Source organism: Budorcas taxicolor, chromosome 2 (assembly GCF_023091745.1).
Source record: "Budorcas taxicolor isolate Tak-1 chromosome 2, Takin1.1, whole genome shotgun sequence".
Lineage (NCBI taxonomy): Eukaryota > Metazoa > Chordata > Mammalia > Artiodactyla > Bovidae > Budorcas > Budorcas taxicolor.
Window position 1 is genome coordinate 40,198,404 of NC_068911.1, and position 11,896 is coordinate 40,210,299.

At 42.5% G+C, this 11,896-nt stretch overlaps 1 protein-coding gene and 1 non-coding gene across 2 annotated transcripts; one reads left to right on the top strand and one right to left on the bottom strand.

Moving 5' to 3' along the window:
- The first annotated feature begins 2,025 nt into the window (after positions 1-2,025).
- ZNF200 (zinc finger protein 200) lies at positions 2,026-10,792 on the top strand. Its single transcript, XM_052659533.1, has 4 exons — positions 2,026-2,272; positions 3,021-3,112; positions 3,418-3,541; positions 10,074-10,792. Exons 1-4 carry the CDS (start codon positions 2,026-2,028, stop codon positions 10,790-10,792), a joined length of 1,182 nt encoding a protein of 393 aa, XP_052515493.1.
- LOC128043993 (U6 spliceosomal RNA) lies at positions 9,054-9,160 on the bottom strand. The gene has a single exon (XR_008198990.1). It is a non-coding gene; the product is annotated as a U6 spliceosomal RNA (small nuclear RNA).
- Positions 10,793-11,896: the final 1,104 nt, after the last annotated feature.

The following is an 11,896-nucleotide window of genomic DNA, read 5'->3' on the forward strand; positions in this document are numbered from 1 at the left end:
ATTTTAGCATTTATTGTTCTATTTATTCACTCGTAGTTCAAACTATACAGCTTTGACTAAAGAAGGTTTTTGTTTGGTAATTTTGATGTCTGGAAAGACAGGTATTCTTTAACTTATTGCTATACAGTTTTCGTTTGTGATTTTTTGCCACACAGTTTTGACAATAGTCTCTTCAAAACACATTTTAGACCATGGCTGAATCACTCAGTTTCCGTTAAGAAAAGAGACTCGTTTATATTTTCACTTTAGTCATCCTGACTGACAATGACTTTACACAGAGAAATAAGGCAATCTCTGCTCTTGTGTGGCCCAAAATCTTGACCAATACCTCCCTGGCGAATGAATCGAGTATGTGAACAAGGCAGAAAGAAAAGATAAACGGAGAACGGAAGCGGAATGGAGTTAGGATTCCTCAGAAAGTAAGATGGCCGGTCCAGACCGCAGTGTACGAGTTGGCATACGGGGGAGGGAAGCGTCGCCTGGCTCTGACCAACGGGCGGCCCCTACCGAAAGAGACGGCTGTAACAGAACCCTAGACCCGATAGAGGCCAAAACCCACCACCAACTCACCGCCACCTCAGTTTTTTGATAGACCCCAGGTGCTGCGGCGGAAACTGCGGCTGCCTCGCACAGACCTTCCGGTCCTCCCGCCAGCCCACTTCCGGTCGAGCCCAGATCCTGCTCGGCCCCAACCGCTGAGCCTGACGATCTCCCATTGGCTGTGTGGCGCCGAACTACATTTCCCAGCAGCCCCTGTATTTAGCTCTTCTGTACTTGGAGTGGTGCCAACCAGGTTTGGCGGGCTGGAGCTAGCCTTTAGGTTTCCGTCTCCCAGGTACAGCCTCAGAGAAAGCGGATGCTGCCAACCTGGCCTCCCTGCGGTCCTGAAAGTCCTGCTGGTCGGCCTCGAGCCTCGCCTTCTGAAGCGCAGACTGCCCGCTCCAAGCGAGGAGACCAGGCTTCCGCACCGGAAACGAGGCACCGGGCGTGACATCACGGCCGCCTAGACACCCGGTCTCCCAGAAGACACCGCGTCCCGGTCGTCCTCACCAACTAACCGCAGCTCACACAAATAATAGCTGGCTGCCAGTGAGGACACCCCGAAGGGCGAGGGTTGGGCTGGGCCTCTCGCGCCTAGTTTCCCAGTCTCTCCCTGAGTCTGGGTCCGGGGTTGTCCCCAGCGTGCGCCCAGGCACAGCAGAACCCCAAAAGGTGAGGGGCTCCGGGAGGGCGGGAACCAGACTGAGGCGGCCTCTGGGGAGCGAAACAGGGGCCATTGCTGGAGCGCACCCCAGGCAATACCGCCAGTTGGGCTCTGCGGTGAAGGTGCTCCTTGGCCAGTGGGAGAGGCTGCAGAGTGGGCCTGGACCGGTGGGCCCTACCGGGATGCCCCCTGTTCCTCTTACAAGACTTTGAGGGCGGAAAAGAGTCGGCTGGCCACATGTAGACCCCTCATGCTGCCTTGCGGTTGCTCCTTGGGCCAACTGCCCCCTGAATGACATCCTAGGGACATGCTGTCCAAGGGCTACGGTGAGGCCAGGTTCAGTTGCCAAGCTGACCTCTAACCAGATGCCCTCGTTATTGAACCTCGGATTTCCTGTCTTTTGGCCCGTTGCTTTTTTTTTTTTTCCCAGCGTGAGTGAAACCATTTTTCCTGGAGTTTGGAGTTTGAGCTTCACATTGTCATGAGGAAGACCCTTGGTCTTCTGCCGGTTGTCTTTGCTCCCTTCTGTTTGGCCCTTGAGGTTTAGACATCTTCCATTCGCAGGATATTCCTTTCAGGTCTTGCTGAGAGTATCAGGTGCAGGGGTCTTCCTTTCAGTCGTGAGTTCCCTACCCCCAGCTTATCTTTCCTTACTGATTTAGATTTCACGTGGCCTCACCGCCCAAGAAACATTGGAGTAGAGGCATGCTCAGCCTGACCCATGGTTTCTCTCATCTACAGCTGACTGATAGGTTTTCTCCAGTAAGAGGTGGCTCTTGAAGCTCTGCAGAAACAAGTGTGGTGTGTGATTTCAAGGCACGATGGCTGCAAAAGTGGTCCCTATGCCCACCAAGCCAAAACGGTCCTTTATACTGAGAGTCCCTCCCAACTCCAAGCTGGGCCAAGACCTACTCCGAGATGCTACTAGTGGACCCAAGACCATCCACCAACTGGTTCTGGAGCACTTCCTCACCTTCTTGCCCAAGCCAAGCTTAGTCCAACCCAGTCAGAAAATCAAGGAGACCTTGGTTATTGTCAAGGATGTAAGCTCAAACCTTCAGAATAGAGGTAAGGAGCACATACTGTTTCACTAGACGAAAGAGGGTGGTACTGGGGATTGAGCTGGACTTCCATAGTAATAGGGAATTCAAGTTAGGAAGGTGGGTTTTGAAAAAAGGAGTTGATTCTGATAAGTCAACATGCCAGGAAGAGGGAGTATTTTTTTTTTTTCCTCAAGCTGGGTTTGAGTGATTTGCTAAGTGTGTGTAAAGCCATAGAATAGACTAACTTTTTTTGTAGTGTCAATTTTACTCACATGTTCGGGAGGGGGAATCTTTTTTTTCTTTTGCCACGACATGCATGTGGGATCTTAGTTCCTCAACGAGGGATCAAATTTGCACCCCCTGCATTAGAAAGGTGGAGTCTTATACACTGAACGGCCAGGAAAGCCTGGAGAGTATGTTTTTAGGATAAAGAAATGTATATGAATTATTGAATTGACTTCAGCTTATGTGGAATCTTGTAAACTTTTGTGCTTGCTGTGGACATCTTCAGACTTTACCCCAACCTTCCCCTTAGTGGTAATGGAAATTTTAAAAGGTGCTTAGGGGAATCACCTTTTTTTTTTTTTTTTTAATGAAAAGACGCCATGTAGGTTCAAGACCCTGTGGTTTGAGGCTTGACCTTTGACTGGGCTCGTAGGAGCAGAAAAGCTATGAGTTACCTACTGAAGGAATGATCTGGCTTCAAAATGTGGGTAGAATCTTTCTATTAGGGTCACTGACTTTCTTTTAACTGCACCTTCCTCTTTCCCCAGTGCAACCTTGTCCCTTAGTGAAGCTTCTGCCTAGAGAAGGAATCCAACAGAAACAGGAGACAGTATCTCTGTGTCTGAAATCTGAATCTGAGGTGGGTTCAGCTTTCCTGTTCATTGTTTGGGTACATCGCCCTCTGTGCTCTCGCAGCCCTCCCACATATAAAAACACACTCTAGGAAGTCAGCAGGAAGACTGGGCTCATTCTTCACTGCCTTCTTAGACAGTTGTGTTCTGTTTTTCCTCTGGCTTCTCTCTGAGCCTGGCTTTCTGGTCTGCGTGAGACGTGTAGATCCCTTTCACCATCCCTTCCCCAATCTTTGGGTCTCAGTCTTTCTTAACAGCAAGGCTGTCAAGGAACCTCTGTTGCTAAGAGGAAGGGGGCCTGTTGTTCTTTCAGAAACTGGTGGTCTTTGAGGATTTGAATGTATTTCACTCCCAAGAAGAATGTGTAAGCCTGGATCCTGCTCAGCAGCCCACCTCAGAGATGGAAGAAGACAGCATTGGGGAGATGATGTTACTGGGTAAGAAATCAAGTCCCTTGTAAGTTTAGATTGAAGGATATGGGAAAAGCATGATTCTGTTTCATCTCAAATTTTTTTTGAGACACTGGTCACACCAGCTAAGTACATGTTCACATGCATATTTTTGTTTTATTCTATGTGGCAGAGCCTTCTTCAGCTATGAGTGGCCATTTTTCCTGTATCTTTGGGGCAGCGAGGGTGGAGGGCATCTGTCTTGGTAATCAAGACCTGCAGCTGATGTGCTAACATCGTACATTTAAACAGAAAACGCACACATACTGTTTCTGAATCCACTTTCTGTATCCAGTGGTATTCTCAACAGATACATTTTACATCACTATTTTCATTGGACACTTGACTAATTATTTTTTAGTCTTATTTTGTCATTGGTGTTGAAGCCTACTAGTGTAAGAGAAAATATATCCCATTTTTGATGGAAGTAGTATCTAGCATTTCTTAAGCACATGTATGCCAGTATGTGCTAGACACTATTCTAAGTACTTTACATGCATTTATTATCTCATGTAATTCTCATGATAGCACTGTGGGGTATAGGAATCATTATTATGTTATAGATGATGGAACTGAAGTAGAGAAAAGTTAAATTTGTTGAGGGTCACACAGCAGTAAGTAGTAGAGCAGGTTTTTTTTTTTTTAATATTTATTATTTGGCTGCATCGAGTCTTACTTGCAACATGTGAACTCTTAGTTGCTGCATGTGGTATCTAGTTCCCTGACAAGGATTGAATGTGGGCCCTCTGTATTGGGAGGACAAAGTCTTAGCCACTAAACCACCAGGGAAGTCCCACCATTATCATCTTTAGAGGGAAACACTGAGAGGCATTCCCACTAGAATTAGGATACAACAACGAAGCCCACTATCACTACTACTATTTAACATTTTGTTTTGGGTGGCCTCCCTGGTGGCTCAGACGGTAAAGAGTCTGCCTGCAATGCAAGAGTCCTGGGTTCAATCCCTGGGTTGGGAGGATCCCCTGGAGAAGGGAATGGCTACCCACTCTGTATTGTTGCCTGGAGAATCCCATGGACAGAGGAACCTAGCAGGCTATAGTCTACGGGGTTGCAAAGAGTCAGACACGACTGAGCAACTGACACTTTCACTTTCTTTTCAGGTGTTAGCTAGTACAGTTAAATGAGAAAGAAACTAAACTTACAAGAATTTAAGAGAAAAATAAAACTACATCTATTTACATGTGATACAAATGTGTAGCTGGAAAATTCTAGAGAATATCTGAAAACTTATTACGTATGATAGGTGTATTCAGTAAGGCAATGAGATGTAAAATTTTTATACAGAAATCATTTATGGAAATACAGTCATTTAGAACAGGGGTCCCCAGCCTCCAAGATCTAATGCCTGGTGAGCTGAGATGGAGCTGATGTAAAGTGCACAATAAGTGTAATGTGGTTGAATCATCCTGAAACCCACCCTCCTACCCAAAGGGTCCATGGGAAAATTATCTTCCTATGAAGCCAGTCCCTGGTTCCAGAAAGGTTGGAGACCAGTGATTTAGAAGATATGCATTAGGAACAAAAAAAGATTAAGCATCTAGAAATAAACTTAAGAAATGTGCAAAAATGATGAGGAAAATAAAACACTTCTAAAGGACATAAAAGTAAATTTGAATGAATGGAAAGAAATACCATGTTCTTGGTTGGAAAGACTTAATATTGAAAAGGTCAGTTCTCCTCAAGTTAATTTATGAATTCAATGTAGTCCCTTTACTAAAACCAATAGGATTTTCCCCCCGGAACTGGACAGTGTGATTTCAAATTCAAGTGGAAAAATAACTGCAAGTAACCAGGAAAATTGGAAAGAAGAGCAGTGGGGCAGGAGAGTTATAGCCTACCAGGTGTTTGCTGCTGCTGCTGCTACTGCTAAGTCGTTTCAGTCGTGTCCGCCTCTGTGCGACCCCATAGACGGAAGCCCACCAGGCTCCCCCGTCCCCGGGATTCTCCAGGCAAGAACACTGGAGTGGGTTGCCATTTCCTTCTCCAATGCAGGAAATTGAAAAGTGAAAGTGAAGTCGCTCAGTCGTGTCCGACTCTTAGCGAAGCAGCCTCTAAAACCTGCAATGAAAACAATATATTATTTTGGCATGTGAGTAGATAGACCAATGGGATGGAATAAGAAGTGCAGAAATAGCTTCAAATACACATGGGGATTTAGTTTGTGATAAAGTTGGAATCCCCAGTCAGCACGGTAAAGAGGGACTTTTTGATAAAAGGTCCAATGAAAACTTGGCCTCTTGGTGAATCATATCTTACTTTGCAAACCAAGAAGAACTCCAGGTGAGTCAAAGGTTTTAAATGTTTTTAAAAAAAAACAATTAGAGCATGTGGGGGAATTCCTTTATAACCATGGGATAGGATGACTTTTCTAATAAAGACTCAAAAATCCAGAAGTCTTAAAAGATCAATAAGGTAAATACATAAAAATTTTTAAACTTTTTATGACAAAATAAATATTTAAACAGATAAAGTGCAGTAAATTGTAGGTATATACATGACTACTGGAAAAACCATAGCTTTGACTAGATGGACCTTTGTCGACAAAGTAACGTCTCTGCTTTTTAATATGCTGTCTAGGTTGGTCATAGCTTTTCTTCCAAGGAGCAAACATCTTTCAATTTCATGGCCACAGTCACCATCTGCAGTGATTTTGGAGCCCAAGAAAATGAAGTCCATCATTGTTTCCCCATCTATTTGCCATGAAGTGATAGGACCGGATGCCATGATCTTCGTTTTCTGAATGTTGAGCTTTAAGCCAACTTTTTCACTCTCCACTTTCACTTTCATCGAGAGGCTTTTTAGTTCCTCTTCACTTTTTGCCATAAGGCTGGTGTCATCTGCATATCTGAGGTTATTGATATTTCTCCCGGCAATCTTGACTCCAGCTTGTGCTTTATCCAGACCACCATTTCGCATGATGTACTCTGCATATAAGTTAAATAAGCAGGGTGACAATATACAGCCTCAACATACACCTTTCCCAATTTGGAACCAATCTGTTGTTCCATGTCCAGTTCTAACTGTTGCTTCTTGACCTGCGTACAGATTTCTCAGGAGGCAGGTAAGGTGGTCTGGTATTCCCATCTCTTTTAAGAATTTTCCACAGTTTGTTGTGAGCCACACAGTCAAAGGCTTCAGCATAGTCAATGAAGCAGAAGTAGATGTTTTTCTGGAATTCTCTTGGTTTTTCTCTGATCCACCAGATGTTGGCAATTTGATCTCTAGTTCCTCTGCTTTCTATAAATCCAGCTTGAACATCTGGGAATTCTCGGTTCACATACTGTTGAAGCCTAGCTTAGAGAATTTTGAGCATTACTTTGGTAGCATGTGAGATGAATGCAACTGTGGGGTTGAACATTCTTTGGCATTGCCTTTCTTTCTTTGGGATTGGAATGAGATGGGGATTAGAGTAAGGCTTTTCAGTGTAATTTTCATATTTTGATTTAGAGCCATATATCAGCTACTAAAATTCTTCTCTATTTTTAAAGTGAGTGCAATGCTGCTGCTAAGTCACTTCAGTTGTGTCTGACTCTGTGCGACCCCATAGACGGCAACCCACCAGGCTCCCCCGTCCCTGGGATTCTCTAGGCAAGAACACTGCAGTGGGTTGCCATTTCCTTCTCCAATGCATGAAAGTGAAAAGTGAAAGTGAAGTCGCTCAGTCGTGTCCGACTCCTACCGACCCCATGGACTGCAGCCCACCAGGCTCCTCCATCCATGGGATTTTCCAGGCAAGAGTACTGGAATGGGGTGCCATCGCCTTCGTTAGTGCAATAAAGGAATGTAAAATGCAGTTGAGTTTCAGTTAATTGTTCTCAAAACATATACTTAGTTCTTTAATTTAACCTAATATAAGAGAAAGGGCTTAGGGAGAATGAATATTGGAAAAGAGGAGGAATCAAAATATGATTTATATTTAGAAATTTTTAAAGGATCAATTAAAACATTATGATATTTAATAGTTTTACAGTAGGTCAATAGGAATAAATAACTATCAGTAGCATTCTTAAACACAAGTAAAATAGATGTTTTATATGGTAAATAGAAGGGATTTTTTGAATATTGGAGAGAAACAGGTCTAAATAGGAAAACTAAAATCATGTAAAGATATCAGTGCCCAAGGCAATGGCACCCCACTCCAGTACTCTTGCCTGGAAAATCCCATGGATGGAGGAGCCTGGTGGGCTGCCATCCGTGGGGTCGCTAAGAGTCAGACACAACTGAGCAACTTCACTTTCACTTTTCACTTTCATGCATTGGAGAAGGAAATGGCAACCCACTCCAGTGTTCTTGCCTGGAGAATCCCAGGGACGGGGGAGCCTGGTGGGCTGCCGTCTATGGGGTCGCACAGAGTCTGACATGACTGAAGCGACGCAGCAGCAGCAGCAGCAGCAGCAGCCAGACTTATACTGTAAATGTACTCTGTCAAATTGGTGAAAGTGGTGAATGTTCTGACTAACTACCAATATTAGACACGTTACGAACAACAAACAGTGTGATACTAAACTTCAAAAGTATCAGAGTTAAATAAAAATAAGTCATAAAAGAATGGCCAGAAAACAATAGAAATTCATTGGATTTTAAAAGACTCATTTTCTGCTTTTAAGTTGTGAGGTTATTATAGAGAAAGACTTTAATTTAAAAAAATATCAGTGATAAAGAGATTAAGATTTATAATATATATAATTTATGTATTTTTATTTATTTTATTTTTGGGTCCACTGGGTCTTTGTTGCTGCAGGCAAGCTTTCTCTGGTTGCAGTGCTCGGGCTTCCCAGTGCAGTGTCTTCGCTTGTTGCAGAGCATGGGCTATAGGGTGCTTGGGCTCAGTAGTTGTGGTGCACAGGCTTAGTTGCTCCTTGGCATGTGAGATCTTCCTGGACTAGGGATTGAACCCATGTCCCTTGCATTGGCAGGTAGATTCTCAATCCCTGGATCACCAGGGAAGTCCTATAAAATTTATTTAAATGTATAAAAGTGTCAGCCAATAGATAAATTATTAGTTTGCAGTAATCAAAGTGTAAAATAAAGCTACAATGAGAAACCATTTTATACCTATTAAATATTTGAAAATTATATCTACTACCAGCAAGATTAGTTAAAATTGATACCTGGCCACATGTTGATGGTTATATTGAAATCTGTACAGTTCCTTTGGAAAGCAGTATGTCAGTTCATCTCAAGAGCTGTAATAAAAAAAATTGTCCTGTGTTTTGGCCCAACATTTTCATTATCCTAAGGGAATCATTAAATGAAATGAATTAAAAAAATCTATTGGTGTGAAAGTGCTAAATCCAGCAGAAATTCAGATTCTGGCTTTATGATCAGTCACATTATCTAAAGTGGTTGATTTCATCCTTTAATTTCACTAAGTTGCCCAGAGTCAGACAAAGTCCCTTGTCATTCCACCTGTTCATAGAATACTTTTTTTTTTTTTTGCTTTGTTACCTAATCTTTGTAATCTGGTGGGGGTTTTTTTGTGTGTGTGGAACTCTTCACAAATTTGCGTGTCATCCTTGCTCAGGGGCCATGCTAGTCTTCTCTGTATCTTTCCCATTTTAGTATATGTGCTGCCGGAGCAAGCGCTGTAATCTGTCATTTTACACGGACTTTTTTGGGAAATACAAGTCCTAAGAATACAGCTCAGATTTCCACAAAATGAACATATTTGTCTAAAATCAACTAAAACCCCAGATATCCCCTCTTGTGGTCCTGTTCAGTCACTAGTTTCCATTCTCCCCCCAAAAATGACAACCATTGACTTCTACCATAGTTTGCATTTTATCAATTGTAGTAGCCTTTTTTTTAATGTAGATCATTTTTTCTCTTTGGCTACACTGTGCAGCATGCAGGATCTTTAGTCCCCTGACCAGGGATCAAACTCAGTGGAAGCACAGATTCTTAACCACTGGATTGCCAGGAAAGTTCGCTGTAGTAATCCTTTCATGTCCAAAAAAATAATACACCGTGTGAAAATACTTTGCCTCCTTTAGTTGTGGTCATTTGAATTGTTTGCAGTTTTTCACTATATTGGGTGTAATAATATTAGCTAATACTATAATATAGTGAAAACCTGGAAATAACTCATCTTACCATTTACTTACTAGCCTCCTAAAGATTACAAGTAGTACCTTTTAATATTTATGTCCTTCACCCCCTGGTCCTTATTAGCTCAGTGATTTACACGTAATATAAGATCAGTATGAACTTGTTGAGTAATTGGTGCCTATTCAGAAAACAAACATGGAAATCTTTCAGTCTAGTTCCACATTTCATTAAAAAAAAAAAAAAAAGGACTATGTGCTTGCATTATGGGTAAGGAAAGATTTATCAGTCATGAATCCCATCCTCAGTAAGGGTGAGGAAGTGTTGATGGCAAATGTCTGCCAGTCAGATTTCTGACTTTCAAGGTTATGGTCTCATGAGAAATCTAACTTGGTTTTTCCTGCATGGTATCATATCCCTCAAAAATTATTAGATTTTCTCTCTGTTTCCACAGTCAGTGGCAATAATCCTGAGGGTGAAGAGCTTCAGACAGAACCTGTAGAGGATGAAGATCGTAGAGAAGAGTCTTCAGATTGTGATGAAATGGATTGTTCCATGGTCCCTGAGCAGCCTCCAGATTGCCAAAAAGAAAAAAGGTTAAATACATCTATTCCAAAGGAAAGGAAAATGAGAAATCTTTTAGTTACCATTGAAAATGATACTCCTCTAGAAGAACTCTCAAAATACGTGGATATTAATGTTATTGCACTTACCCGAAATCGTAGAACAAGAAGATGGTATACTTGTCCGCTGTGTGGGAAACAGTTTAATGAGAGTTCTTACCTTATTTCCCACCAGAGGACTCACACTGGAGAAAAGCCCTATGACTGCAGTCACTGTGGGAAAAGCTTTAATCATAAAACAAACCTTAATAAGCATGAGAGAATCCATACAGGAGAGAAGCCTTATTCATGTTCTCAGTGTGGGAAAAACTTCCGTCAGAATTCTCATCGAAGTCGCCATGAAGGAATCCATATAAGGGAAAAGATACTTAAGTGTCCAGAATGTGGGAAAACCTTCCCAGAAAACAAAGAGTTTGTGATTCACTTGCAGAGTCACAAGGCCAAGAGGCCATATGGTTGTAAAAAGTGTGGGAGAAGATTTGGTCGGCTATCAAACTGTACCCGGCATGAAAAAACCCACTCAGCATGTAAGACCCGAAAACAGAAGTGACATCAGGGAAAGGTCTGATGATACCACCTCAGACTGAAATATTCCATAAATAATTCTGAATTGCCAAGCTGTCTGAAAAGTTACAGACAAGAAAACCTCATTATAGCCAAAATCGGATAAATATTCAAATTTGCTGAAATCTCAAGTTTTTAGAAAATTCACAGGGAAAACAAAACATCCTCAAGGGCTATACCTCAGTTAGCAACCAGGCTTTTTGGACTAAAGAGCTTTCTTTTGTGAACTTACGCAACAATGTACAGCTCACAGATCCCTTTCCCAAAAAAGGCTTTGAAATACGAGTCTGGGGGCCACTTACCTTAAGGTGAAGACTGATAAGTGTACTGAAAGTATCAGAATATTCCATTCCTCCCCCCCCACACACACATAGGATTTCACACCTGAGAAATAATGTAAAGATCCTTATCTGAAACTGTTCCCCTAAAAGAACCAAACTGCTGACTTGGTAATGTCAACAGCTTTTATTAGCCATTCATATCACCATCTAACGATACCCTGAAAGCTTGAGAGATGAAAGGGATTGTTTACTTTGGAATATAGGAAAACAGCAACTGAATGTCAAAGACTTACTCCATCATTTGTATGTGATCTAAAAACTAATGATCAATTTCAATAGCTTGCAGTTTGTGGTGAAAAGTGACATTTACAGAACTCCTCTTCACAGTGTAATTTAAAAGTGTCTGCTGTTCTTACTGTATTTTGTCCAGCTGTTAATTGGTCAAACAGCTCTCTCATGCCTTTGCCTTGCCAGAAGAAGTTTGGGTCACTCAGGCCTGGCCACCCAGCCCCACTCCTGGAAAAACTTCTGAATTTTGTCCCTCTTTTGAGTCAGGAAAACCTGCCAGGAAGGAAACCCCAGGAACCTGCAGAGGGGGAGGAAGACGTTGGCTTGGATCCGTGGCTGGTCAAGAACCTTGCCATTTGTTTAGTTCCCATCAGACCTTTGGCAATGGGTGGTCACTACCTCACGAGCATAGTGTTTTACTTATAGAAATTATCTCCCTAGTGGCTCGCTCACATTACCCCTCAGGAGGTAGGGTTCCAGTGTCGTCATTGTAGTGGACATTTGTTCTCTGTGGCTTCCTG